Source organism: Corapipo altera, unplaced genomic scaffold, assembly GCF_003945725.1.
Source record: "Corapipo altera isolate COAL_440 unplaced genomic scaffold, ASM394572v1 133, whole genome shotgun sequence".
Taxonomy (NCBI): domain Eukaryota; kingdom Metazoa; phylum Chordata; class Aves; order Passeriformes; family Pipridae; genus Corapipo; species Corapipo altera.
The window spans coordinates 2,400,350-2,414,589 of NW_020884939.1; the positions used below are offsets into that span (position 1 = coordinate 2,400,350).

Sequence of the window (14,240 nt, forward strand, 5' to 3'; positions counted from 1 at the left end):
TTCAGTCTTTCCACCAAAACACCACCATCTTGCCTCTATATATAAACAAACCTTTCCTCAAAGTCTGGCTTATGGAAACGCTGAGCCATTCTCAGTTTCTGGTAGGTCAGAGTCAACACTTGTCAGCAGTCGGTCACGTGCAGGATAAGGAACAACATCCAGGATGGATCCTACCCCCCCAGGCAGCAGGACTGGCATGCAGACAACCACACAGAAAGCTTGTTCAAGCAGCTGAAAATCCACCCAAAAGGGCTAAATTTCAGCCAGCTCAGCTTCCTAAACTGGCCCACAGCCAGCACATCACAAATCTCCGCCAGAGAGAAGTACCAGAGCAGCTTGACCTGGAGGCAGCACCTTTAGCCAAGTACAGCTACAACAGCCAAATCCTTCTGGGTCCCCACAGACTGTACCTGTGGATGGAGCCTGCTCTTTTGTATAGGAGACTTTGGCAGCTCAGCTGCCCACAGCAAACCCGTTCTGCTGTAGCCAGAGCCTGAATCACTGTCACAGGATCGCACTTCCCCAGCGCCTGGGGCAGCCGGCACCCGGCCAGCGCGCAGTGATTCAGCACCACCGAGGGCTCGAACACATCTCCCTCCCTCCTCCAAATGAAAGTCCACAGGCTCGAGCCGTGCCATGGGAAAAAGGGGCTGGAAACAGGCATTGTTTTAAGCGGCTTTCCAACCCTGTGCTATCTTCAAGAGCCAGGCAAAGTGTGCGGGGGAAAAAGGCGAATAAACAGACTTTTTGTGTTCCTGAGTTATTTATTGTTTTCCAAATGGGAGGGGAGAGGAGAGAGCACAGGGAATAAATATCCCTCCTGCTTTCTCACATCTGTTGCTCCCTCTCTCCAAATCCCACTGCTCTGGACCCTCGACATTACAAACAGCAGTAAGAGGTAAAGTCCCTACTCAAGGATTTCCCTGGTATGTCACTGTTAAGCTGTCAGACATTAAAAGAATCACTTTGGTTCGTGGGCTCTCAAGTTTTGTTTGCATTTTCACCTTAAGAAATGCCTCCATTCAGGCCCTGACCAAAAAAATTCATTGAGCTGAATGACCCCATGAATAAAAAAGCACACTATAATTTATTTCTAAGGTAGCATTAGAATAAAAAAATACACCCCAATCCACTGCATGGTCGTAATGTTGTGGCAGCCTCCCATAAAACCCCTGTAAACCTGCAGGTTGTAAATTCCACTGGCTCTGTCTTGTCTCAAGGTGACCTGCTCATCACTCCAGATAAAATCTGACGGATCTGCACAGTTTAAACCTCCCCTCAAGACACATCACTTACATTTCACTGTTCAAGTCCTACTTCAAATGTGCAGCCAGCACCAGGACAAAGTTTGGAAGCCCTGGAGTTTGGGGAGAAGAAATAAAATGGGTTTCTACAGGAGGTTTAGGTTTGCATCTGCTGATTTCATCTCCCACTTCTGCCCTCAGCTGTTGAAAAAGTGGAATTCACAGAGAGACTGACATCAAACAAGCACATGTACACCTCCAAACACGGTTTCTCCCTAGACTTCAAAGCTGCCCTTTCTTTTTAAAGGTCAAAAAACTGCTTAGAACACACAAATCATTGAAGCTTGCATAAAAGTGGTGATTTCTCCCCAAATTACAGGTGAAACCCACAGAGCCAGCACTGCAAAACAAAGCACCTTGTGAACACGAACACATGCACACAGCAGACAGGAACCAATCCCCCAGTTCCTCCTCTCAGTGCTGAGCTTAATTAGTCCTTCCAAATCATTGCAAGGATGTGATTAAAATCTCCCAGGTGCCAAAACTCCCCAACTGCTGTCTCTTTGCTCTTGCCTAACACAATTAAAAGTGAGAACAATAGTAGTAATTAGTGAGAAATAGGAAACATCCATCCACTGCTGAAAATGATTGCTTTTAAAACTGCTTAAAAACCTGGAACATCTCTCAGAGCAATTTAAGGCAAAGGCATGTCTGCATCCCTCACCACCAGGGTATTGTAAGAGGTTTTATGCCCATGTTTAAGAGAAAAAATTACAGCCCACGTGGCTCAGCTAAAGGCAACTCCTGTAAATAATGCAGCCTGCTCATCTAGTTTAACATCCAGAAACCTAAAAAAGATAGGTTTCATCTTAGCATTTATTAAACACACCAAAAACCTTCAGAGAGGGAGCAGGGGATCGCTCCCCAGAGATCCTGCTGAGGAAGGTGTCCACATGACACAGGGCAGGACCACACAGAGATGTGTGAAAACCTCAGGAACAGCACGAATGTGGCACCGTGCTGCTCTTCCCAGACTGAAAAGCAGACTATCAGTCCCACAAAATGCTCTTTTGCACCATGCTGTGGAAATCAGAGCACAGAGTAAGTGAAACTGCCTCACTGAGAAGTCCAGACAGAGACTTTTGGCATTTTCCACCCAGCATAGCCACAGACACACTATCCAGAAACACCAGCAAGCTCCATTTGCCTTCAGGGACCACAACCAGGCACCAAAAAGTTGGCCAAGCAGCCCCTGCTGCTTAAATCCAGTGGCCAGGGGGCCTGGCACTATGACACACTGCTTCTCAGAGAAGGCAGTGCTGACATTCAGAGAAATTAATTTTCAACACTGCAAAAGTGGAATCAAGTAAACCAGAAGCCTTCTCAGCAGAACATGCCAGCAGCCCCTCATGAACAGATCAATTTAAGGATAACTCAGAGCATTGCACCCTCCCTGGTTTAGCCTTAAAGCCTCTGTTTTACAGCCTCACCAGCTACTGAAGTGTGACTGTGGCAGTCTGAGCCACCAGCTACAGCAGGGCCTTCCTGAGACAGAAACCATTGCATCAGTCGGAAAAAATGCTCTTTTTAAATGACTTTGTAACTGTCCAAGTCGCCAGAAGTTATTGTGAAATGTTAATTCAGCTTTGGAAAGAAGAAAATAAGAAGTCTTTGAGGCCAGCTACTTAAAGAGCATGTGACCTCCATACACCTACCCACATCTCTCTGTCAATGATTAGCAACTCTGGATGCTTCCCAGTCAGGAAGGGACACGTGGGAGGAAGACAAAAAGTCCACTGGAGACACTTGTTTGGACATGATAATTACAGGGCTGCAATTAATCTTCTGTTTCCAGCCAATCAACTCTTCAGCCCTCCCCTTCACCCTGCAAATGGGACTGTTCATCCAGCTGGGATGTAACTCCACGGCAGGTTGTGTGTCTGCTTTGCTCCTTTGTTTGGCTTTATGGCACCATCCTCAGGAGGGAGGGGAGGACTGAGGGAAAAGCAGGAGGTCTCACACTGGCTGTGTCACAGTCTTACTGTTTTGGAGCAGTTTTTTTACCTGTTCTGACCTCCTCTCCAGCAATTCCACTTTTCAGTTTCAGTGGAGGAGCACACAGGGCCGAGGAGACGCTTTTACAACACATTTTATGAAACAAAACCCGAATGTCCTCCTTGCAGGCTTCAGCAAGCAAAGTTCTCCAAGCATCCATCAGCAGCACACAGCTATCTGCCTGTTTTATCAGTTGATGTCCCAACTGGTGATAAAAACCAGTTTCAACAGCTTGATCCCCAGCCTCCTCCCCGCTCTAGGGATAATCTCACCCCCGTTCTCAGCGCTGCAAGCCAGGAGGGAGCTGAGGGGAGGTTAAACATTTCTTATAGAAGCAAAGAGGCACATTCCTTCTGTACACTTGAAGGTGGCACAAGGAATACAGTCCTGAGAAGACAAGCCAGGTCACAGGGTGTCACTTCCTCCTATCAAAGGCAATCACATCTTACACTCCCACACAGTGCACTGCTGAGTTTCAGCTTCAATGCAGCTGGAGTCTGATCCCAACTACACCTACTATAAGGCTACTCCAGTACTTAACTCCTTAGCACAACCAAGCCTCCAAGTGACAGATAAAGCCCATTCAAGGCCAGTTCATCTCCTAAGCTCTTGTGTCAACACTGCCTTCCCAACTGACCTTCAGCCACTGCCAGCCTTCTCCCCTCCCCAGCACATTTTACACCAAACACCTCTGCCAGTCTCTGGAAAACCTCATCTGGATTCTTCTCACAGTCTCAACTAACTCTTCTCAAATATTGCCTGCCAGCTGCACCTAACCACCATGCCAGGAGATAAGACCTCACTGTCCCACACACCATGTAAACAGGGAGAGAACCTGCCCTCAGGAATTCAGGATCCTCACCAAAAGGAGAGAGAGGAGGGGAAGAAGACATGATTTATTTTTATAACAATATTTCACCGTGCAACTTCTTATCTTTTGCTCTTTGACCAACACTGAAAGAATCAGTTTAAGAACACACATCTGGACTCCTGCTAGGAATTTTATCAAGGCTGTAAAACTGGTTTCTGCTGTAGTGCACTGGAAGGCCACAAAAGCCTGGAAACACAGCTTTCCAGCTGGACAGCTGACAATACATGCCATGCCTTCTTGTTGGTGACCAGCCAGCCAGCTGGCCTTGCCCTCAATCCCAGCAATCTGCCAGGCTACAGATTTCCAGTCCAGAGACTAAAACTGAGGGGAGCTACTCAAAGTAACACTGCTCTGTTCACCATCCCCCACGGACCACCAGCCAGGCAGCATTACACCACTTCTCTTTTCCAACTGCCATCGAGCCTGTGTCATTTAAAAGCGGAGAAAAAAAAAAAAGCTGAACTAAATAGTCTTGTCTAGAAAACTATTTCCCTGAGTTAAATTGTCTCTCATAAAGCTTCACCAAGAAGAGGAATAAAGTAACCATCCTCCATCATACAGATACGTTGGCATGGAATATCCCAGAGTGAGCTCGACCTCAGTCTCATCTGCAGAGCACAAGGTGCCTTTGCATTTATCAGAGTTAAAAATATCCAAAATGTCCAGGAAGTTAAGACAGGCTACTTACAGCACCACAAGACTTGGGGCCCCCGTTGAAGAGTGTACAGGCAATCCTCACTACTTCTGCTTCCATCTTCCTCAGGCCAGGGAATATATCTGGATGGAGAGGGTTACTCCAGGCAAACTCTTCATACACCTTCAGGAAACAAAGACAGAAAGTCAGCCTTGCAGGTGGAGGACTGGATTATCAATGCAGCTTTGAGAACTCCCCATGTGCACTGTGTAAGTAAATTAGCTGCATTTAACCATAAGAACACTGTGGATCTCCTTGGGCTTAACTGCTCCTGCAAGTAAATGCCACAAGCTGACGAGTAAAAAAAATTTTTAAAAAGACAACATGTTTTTCTAGGGCATTTTGACCTTTGGATTGATTCTATAACGTACCAATAGCTCTTGTTGTAAAGACAATTTTTAAAAAAGAACAACACGCACCCTGAGATTGCTTTACACAAAACAGGCCAAAAATCTTCCTTTGCAGAACTAGTTTTCAAGTTTACTATTAAGGGGGAAATTCTGAAGCACACAAAAAAAAAAGCACAAATGGCCACCCACACCACAACAAAAGTGGATGTGGAAACCAGTATTTCATGCTTTTCTGCAACTGTGGACTCACAGGATATAAGGCTGGAACAGGCCAGTTCCAATCTCCTGCAGTCCAGATCAAAAAGCAACTGCAGGGATGTTAAAAGAAATACAGCAGAATAATCAACATAAACAGAGGGAATGTTTCCACAACACTCTGAGGCCCCTCCAGAAAGGCTGCTCTGAGCTTTATGTTTCCCTTGAAGTGGCAAAGAAAATGTCAACACGAGGAAGAAAACAGCAATAGAAACCACCGAACAGAGCTCATTACACTTGTTACAAAAGCTGTTCCCAGGAGTAAGACTTCCTTTCCTAGCAAAAGAACTCTGGTAGGAAATACACTAGCAAACAGACCTTTAGGCTGTTCAGGTTATTCTCCAGCCTCCTCAAAGGGAGAAGTTCCTGAGCAGGTAAACAGACCTAACAAAGACACCACTGAAACATGCCAGTGCTCCATTGTTTAAGATTTGGACCACTCAGCCAAGCCAAAAAAAAAAACAAAAACAAACCCACTACTTTACAAACTTCTCTTTTATTTAAATCAAGAAGGATTTAGTTTTGCTCAGTGAAAGTTGTTCCAGTACCAGTTTCCAGTTCACTTGAAACCAGCTCCTTACCTTGAAACATCTCACCTGACTGGCCCAGTTATCTCCACGAGGTGTTTTTGCAGGGACAGTTATGTGGCCAGATTTATGCTGCTCAAATGCTTTGCTACTAATTCCTCCTACTCCAGGCTGTTTACAAACTTGGGCAGCCTTAAGTTTTTCATCTTCCTTATTTACTTTGAGGTGCTGGAACAGCATTAAGGGGTTTCTGGTCACCCTGAAGGTGCAGAGGGTATCTGCAAAGTTGGACTGTTTGCAATTTACCTTCACTAGCAGCTGGGTGAGCTTCTCTTCACCACTGTACACAGTGCCAGAGACCTTCCCATCCTGCCAACGTACGTCTCCTGAAAGAGAAGGAAGAGCACACCACTCACAAACCCAGCCATCCTCAGGAGGTGTGGAAAAGTGCATGGAAAAGTTCTACCCTTGGTTCTACAGATGAGGACTCAGCTTTTGAGATTTCCCCGGGTTTTGTGCCCCAGAGGCAGCTGTGAGCCCCTGGCATTGTGTGAACTTGGCAAACAGCAAGTAAACAGTGACTGAAGAGTCAGCACATAACACATAGCAAGCAAGCAGTTATACTAATATGTAATCCACTTAATCCCCATCAGTCTCCCCAAACTGCTGTTCAACCAACTGAACACTAAATTGGCAAAATTGAAGCCACTTTCAAAGAGCACCCACCACCACTGTAAGCTGAGAAGAGATGGAAAGGCCAAGTTTATACTGCTAAAACCTACAGCACACCAGGCACCTCAGTCAAATGTCACCTAAACCAGTATTTCCAGGCAACTGCCAAAGGAGAGCGTGTGGGGGGGCGAAGGGGGAGACCTCAGGAAAAGAAAAAAGAACCCAGTGAAGGAAGGAAACAATAATTTAAGGGAAAACACAGACAGAAGCAGCACTAGCAATACACATCAGCAGAAAAGAAGGAAGTTGTCACAGGATACTCTGCTGTGAATCTGCGTCTGAATCTGGAGTAGATGCACTGCTGTAACAGAAAATTGAAGGCATTTCTCAAATTTGGGATAGGAGCAGGGCAGTCATTACCTTTTCCTCTGGACAGGAAGTCACCCAGATTTGCTCATTAGGAGTAACAGTTCCACAAATCAGGGTGGAGACGTTTACAGGACAGAGGCAACTCAAATCAAGTGTCAAACACTGCTTATGAGGGCTCAAGCCAGCAGAACAACAGCATGACTTTTCCTTCCTTAAAAGGCTTTTTCAAGGTGCAGACCATTATGGTCACTTCAATTAAGAGAGACAGTCTTGGAAATTCCCTAAAAATCCTACTTGGAAGTTGCTTTTTCTGATTATGAGTATTTCCTGGGGCTTCACAGAAAACACATTTCTGGTAAAACTCAAATATCAAGGCAACTGCTCAGAAATGCAAACCAAAATGCATTCAGATAACTTCCTCCATATTTCTATTCTCCTCAGCTCTCCCACCTCTCCATCAGTCTAGAATTCGTGGAGAAGGAATGGAATTTCAGTGTGAATACCCAAATACAGTATTAAAAGTCACAAACACAGATCTTAGTCACTTCCAGAAGGTAAACAGAAAAACCTGCAAGCAAAGAGCATCAGGGATGAAATATTTAAGGGGAAGCCATGTGCAGGAGTCACTGGAATTCATTTAAGAGAGCAAGTGTAATATCAGGTGTCTGACAGGCCCACTTCTGCTGCAGCACAGACTCACCTTTGGAGCTGTACTCTTTCATCTTCTCCAGCACTTGGGGCTGGCTCAGGCCTTGTTCCGGCAGCGCTTTGATATAATCCTTTTCATCTTTCAGGAAGGACAGACTGGATGTGACATCATTCAAGGCTTCATCAATCTTCTTTTGAATCTAAAGAGAAAGGAAAAACCTATGAAACAGTGGCACTGGCCATATTATGAATACTTGAGTGTGTGCAGGACAGAACCTACTGGTTACATCAGTGGTGCCGAGTAGAACAGGAATTGCCTCAGCTCTGTGATCAAAGAGCCACAGCCTCCTTCCTACCAACCTCTCCCTCCAAAAACAAGCTGCCTGGAACAGTGAACTGGCATACACCAGGCTCTAAACCTGTGGGAATGGTGGCTGGCACAGCCCAGAACTGTGCCCATTAAGCCATTGCAGAGTGGCACTTGGGCCCCTGCTCAGCTGCTCGACACCACCACTGCAACATCCAGACACAGGACATTCTCTGCTGGGTATGGAAGAGCAGCAGGAGCTTTGAGACTCTCCCTTAATGCTTGAGAAAACTGCATTTTTATCCACCAAACCTCTCTAAGTCACAGTTTTTAATCTGCAGAAGCCTTCAGATGCATTCTGGTCTGTACCTCGCCTCCTCTGCCACCACACACACAGTTTAGAAACTCATGAAAACAGAGACACAACAAAGAAATCTCCACTACAGGCACAGTTCAGAGATTTCTTTCTTCTCACTCACACCTTACACCCAAGAAACTCAAGACTTTTTCTCACAGAACATTCCAAAGTAAAGATTCTTCTTCCGGGCAACACAGGTGTTGGGATAGTGACTTCTGGACATTGGAATGCCTCAAAGTCAAGGCCTCACAGTAAGCAACTCACAGGTAATCAGCTATCAACCTACCAAAGAGCAAGGACAGCACACAGATAGGGCACAGCAGGAGTCCTCTGGCACAGGAGAGCAGTGTCAGCCCCAAGGAGGGAAAGCCTGGACACAACAGGAATTGTACAAGGTGTCCTTTTCTAAGAGGCAGGCAAAAAATACAAGCAGAAGAGAACTCATCTGATCAAGGGCTACTCAGGTGAGAAGGTGAAAGTTGGGGTACTTTATATAACAAAGAGGGGATCCTACTCCCTTCTGGAGGGCTGGGGGAGAACTGGAGAACTCCTTCTGTGTCTACAGCAAAAGGAAAAAGAGTTCCTCTGCGCTACTCTCTTGATAAAATTATCTGTAACAGATCTGACCCCTCAGTCAATGTGCAAATATGCCAACACACTAAGCAGAAAGCAGTGCCATCAAGTGTGATACCATCATTTACCAGGTAAAACAAACCCAGCTGGGCATTTCTTCATCATTAAGTTGTTAACGTGCTGAAACATGCTGACATTTGTGCTTGCAAGTTTCCGTGCAAAAAAAAAAGAATCTCCCAAACCACAGCTCACGTCATTTTAATGATTACACAAAGTTCTGATAGCCTTGTGCTATAATGCTAATTACTGTTAATAGTTATCTGAACCCTAAACTAATCATGGCCAGTTCCCTGATTAAAATAAATATCCTTCCAAGTTGCACAACTTAGCTATCTCACACTTGACATTGTTTCAGAAGAGCAACTCGAGTTCAATCCTGTCCTCCTTCTCCCAGAATTAAAATTATTTTCTTGAAATCTAACAAAGAGGAAATGTTACTGGAAAATTCTGTTACCACACTGATTCTTGGTTAAAACAAATAAAAGAATTAAAAGAAGGTGGCACCTCCATTTTATGAGGGCGATATTATGACAAAAAGAATAGGTAGAAATTAAATCTGTCATTCAACCAGGTGGCAGCAGAAGACATTCCAGATGTACATCCTTGGATCATTATGATCACAGAAACATGAAAAAGATGCACAGAACTGTATATTCTCCAAGAGAGCTGAAACAAGGACCTGGGATAATACCAGAAGTAGTTGTTCCAATACTTACTATGGCTCCAACAAGTGGCATTTTTCTCAGCAGTTTAAAGAACTGTTTTTTAGTTCGGGATGTCAAACCTGAAAGAGAAAAGTTAGAAATGAACCTATAATGAGTCAAGAAAAAAAAAAAAGGGCCTCTGAGCACAATACTTCTTGCAGAGACCATGATCCAGGTTCAGCATTACTGATCCAAGCTAAAATAATTCAGTGACCAAGGGGATAGATGAGAAAATTGAAGAACAAGGCTCAGGAGCAGACCATGCTATGGAAACGTCTGGACTGCAGAACACGAATCCATAATTTGACTTTCTCACAAAGCAGTTCACACCCACCTGTGGAATTTTACAGGAAAGAGAGGGATTTCAGGGTCTGCTAAAGGAAAAGTCCCCAGCAAAAAGGGAAAGTACTTTTTGAAATTATCTTCTGCCTCTTCAAACCAGAATAGTACTAGAAAACAAAAACATTTAAGATGTGAAACAGGTTCCCAGACCAAAGGAGGAAACAGTGACATCTGTGACCATGTCAGCTGTGGCACAACACAGATTTGCCCCATGTGTGTCCACCAGAGATAGGAAACATGATGCAATGGGAGATGACTCAGGAAAAGGGATGGACAGAGGGAAAAGCAGAAATTCCACCACATGAATGAGAGAAGCCATTGATGACGAGCACTGGAAAACTCCTAGGGCAGCTCTATAGGCAGGAATGAAATCAGGATGACACAGATGCTTTACAGCCACCAGAAACATCTGCCAAGTCCTGCAGGCATTTCACTTGCACGCCCACAGGACACTTACACCAAGAAATAACTCAACAAAAGATTAAAGAAATCAACCCTTTTAAGACTTGGCAATTTTATTTACTCTTTCCCTCCCACTTCATATATATATTTACACTTCATATGTACAGTTTGAAAGGCTACTTAAGGACACTAATTGGAACACTCTGTAGCAAATACTCAATGCTCTGACAACATTTCTGCTGCACATCTCACTGTACACAATTTCAATTTTCTCAGTGAGTAAAGACTTCAAACTCCTGAAATATTCAGACAACCTTTTAAGTCAATACTTTAAAAAAATACACTGTGCAACAGTACAAATACTAGCCAAGGAAATAACATAACCCTGTCCTCAGCAAAAGCTTCACACCAATTTGTTCCTTACAGACATTCCCACTGTTGAAAGCCAAAGGCCTGCTTGAGAAACAGAGACACAGAGGTTAACATCAAGTTACAAACTTGGCTGTTTTTAACAAGCTGCCACTGGAGTGTAACCCTAAGGCCTGTGGGAAATGAAAAGCACTGTGTTCTCTGAGGGCAAAGTAGTGATCTCTGGCCATAACACAGCCAGGAGAAACTGCAAGTTCACCAGAAGAGATCCCACTGTCAACATCAGAAATCACTCAAAACAGGAAGAGGGTCCGGAAATTAAATAAAATTTAAAAAGAAACAAAACAAACAAGCAAAAAAACCCAAACAAAAGTCACACCACCACAGGCAATTATCTGGAACATCCTGAAGATGAAACACGCCTCCAATGCCAAATCAAAACCACATCTCCTCCCCCAGCAGGAAGGGAAGCAACCAAGGGTTATCCAGTCACTTTGCAGCAGTGACTCAGTTCACAGGAACCCGGCCCTGGGATAAACCTCCCCAGGGTTTGAGCAACAAGAGTGTTTCGACAAGTAAATGGTCCAGCCAAAAGAAAAACAGAGACAAGGGAAAGGGAAGGAGACAGAGGCACATTCCAGGCTGGGCTGCTGCACCCTCTGAAGGAATGGAGGTGCTACATTGATCAGACAGGTCTTCACCTTAATTTGGAAGAGGGGTTTGTAAATATTAGTTGACAGTAGAGAGTCTGCTTTAATAAGCGCTTGTCCTTGTTTCACCCCCTTTCCCTTCTACTACCTGATGCCTTAAGCCCCTAATGGTTTTTTATTTTTTAGTATTTGTAAGACTTGTAAGTTTTATAAGTAGGTTTGAAAAGCAGAAACCCTCCCTTCTTTGTCCCTTGTTCCTTTCCCTTTCCCTCCAGCACCCTTGTTTACACATTCCTTAACCCTCTTACCCCATTCTATGCTCCCCATATCAGCCCTACTCCTGAATCCAATAGAAATGTTTAGTCTTTTGTCAAGGCAAGGCCCAGACAGTTGACAGAACAGCATATCTGGGCCTAAACCACAGAATGAAGTCAAGAATTAGGTAACTATGTACCCTTTGTGCTCCGATGATGATGAAGATGATGAAGTAGGTGGTCCCGAAATGCACCCCAGACCCATTTCAAGGGGGTGGACCCCGGGGCGGTCCAGAGAAAAGGCCACAGGGTGGATACATCTGGGATTGGATGGATGATGTTATAAAATGTAACCTCTCGGGCACAGGGGCACACGTCTTGTAACATCTCAGCCTTGGCAAATAAACCCTTTTCTTATCTCACCCCTAATCAACTGCTCCGGAGATTTTTTCAGCACCTAAATCCCACAGCAACAACCTGGGAACAACTCTGATGCCCCTCCCTTCCCTCTCAACACAGGAAAATCCCTCATTTTCAAATACTCACTCTCAGGCTGGAAGAGGAAGCCATGCAGCCACACACTCAGAAGGGTAGAAGAAAAGGTCAAGCCAATGAGCTGCCAGGGTTCAAGTCCAGCACACTGGGCATTCACAAAGCCTGTTGCTTTCTCCCAGTACATCTGGAGGACTTCCTTGTAGGGAATAACAGCATCCTGTGCAAAGGAAAACCAGAATGACAGTGAGAAAAGGTTAAATGCACACAAATCAAAAAGTCTACTGCTGATTAAAAAGGTGCTTTCCAGCGTGCAGACCCAATGCTCTCCTTAATTCCTGCAAACAGGAGATAGTTTTCAGCCAGCTCCAGTTAAGAGTCACTGATAAAAATACACACCTTGAGAGACTTCAAACATTGAGAGAGAAGTGCCAAGAGCAGATGAGTAAAACATGGTTCTCTGCACAGTGCCAAGAACCACCAGATCTTACCATGGCCCAAGAGAAGCAACTGTGTTAATATTTATTGCCAAGGAATTATCAGGTGCTGAGTGAAGGCACCACCAAAACAGGTCTGTTAAGTACCTAGGGCTGGATTTTTAAGGAAGATGCAAACACTCAGCAATTCCTTAAGTTTAGAGTCTAATTAGTACTTGCACAGAAGTGAGAAACACCAAACACTCTTCCACCAAAATAAACCCCACAAAACAGTGATGCAACAACAATTCCATCGTCAAAACAGGAATTACCACCAGGATTAAACCCAAGTGCATCATCAATACCTTCAAACCAGATGCTCTTCAAGAGCATCAGAACAGGGTGAAGAAAATTAGGTGTGCACAAGGGGAAAGGGATCTAAACAGCAGTCTTCCATCCAATTCCCTGGAAAAAGGCTTCCAGAGATAAGAATAAAGAAGAACCCACACTTTGTTTGGAGCTATGACTAATAATGACAATTTTGGGGGGGGGAAGTGTTGCATGCTACAAATGAAAGTTTGTGCATTTTACTTAGTTTTTAAAGCTTTATCAGCTGACCTCAGAGCCCTCTTCCAAATCCTCCTTCTCTTTTAACCAGCCATGAAGACTAGCTTTGCCCAGTTTTCCTGGGGAGATTTCCAGCACTACAAAGCTTCACTGTCCCAACAACAGGGAGAGTACACGGGACCTTTCCAAAGATTTGTTACTAAACTTTGGAAGGAACAGATCGATCCTTGAGAGCTGTGCTGTTGGACTCTGGGTGGGATTAGAGCCTTTTGCAAAGGTGAATATAAAGAATCCACTAAATTAAAAACTGCTAAAACTTTCCTTCTCAGGACCTTTTTCAGATCTCACTTCTGGATCAAGCCAACAACAGAGGCAGCATTTAACTGGGGTTTTTTTTAGGGGGTAACGTGTCATTCCAAAACAATTGGAGAGGCTACTAACAGCCTAAAAGGAGTCACGTTTTTCCAAATAATCAAAGGAGGAAGGCAGGATTCCTTACCAAAAAACAACACTAATTAATACTCACTACTTTGGAAAAGCAATAAAATGCAAATAACGTGACAGAGTTTAAAAGAATTTAGGCAACCCAACCATAAACTCCAGCAGAATAACAGCATTTCCCCATCACAAAGGAATAATTTCACCCACGTCTTAGCACGGGCTGAAGGGACACAGGCAGAATTCGGCAAAACCAGGCAGCACTCAGCTGCGAGGAGGCAAATTAGCACCTATTCACTTGGCAACGGGCAATTTAAAAACACACCAGGCACTTCAGCCTCCAAAACAAGGCAGCCACACCAACCACTGCAATTAGGCAACGTCCCAGCTAATGCCCAGTCCTCCAATCCGCTCACCACAAAGCTGATTTAACCCCAGAAGTTAAGGGAAGAGCCACCTTTTCCAGCTATCTTAAGTTGGGCTGTACTTATGTTTCAGCGAGTTTGCAACAATCTTCTCTGGCAAATCCCTGGAAAAAGAGTGTTTAGCCAGCAAAAGTGACTTTGGTTCATTGCCTGGGAGCTAGATGCCAGGATATCATTCAGTTCTGGAACTGCACTTAA

General features: G+C 44.5%; 1 protein-coding gene across 1 annotated transcript in view; it reads right to left on the bottom strand.

The window, feature by feature from the left end:
• SGPL1 (sphingosine-1-phosphate lyase 1) overlaps positions 1-14,240 on the bottom strand; it is a 32,221-nt gene that overhangs the window by 10,802 nt on the left and 7,179 nt on the right. The window contains exons 2-6 of the mRNA XM_027661024.1: positions 12,251-12,416; positions 9,700-9,767; positions 7,738-7,885; positions 6,303-6,382; positions 4,859-4,987 (exon numbers count right to left, since the gene is read on the bottom strand). Of these exons, the coding sequence (XP_027516825.1) occupies positions 4,859-4,987; positions 6,303-6,382; positions 7,738-7,885; positions 9,700-9,767; positions 12,251-12,416 (591 nt within the window). The remainder of the gene's footprint in view (positions 1-4,858; positions 4,988-6,302; positions 6,383-7,737; positions 7,886-9,699; positions 9,768-12,250; positions 12,417-14,240) is intronic.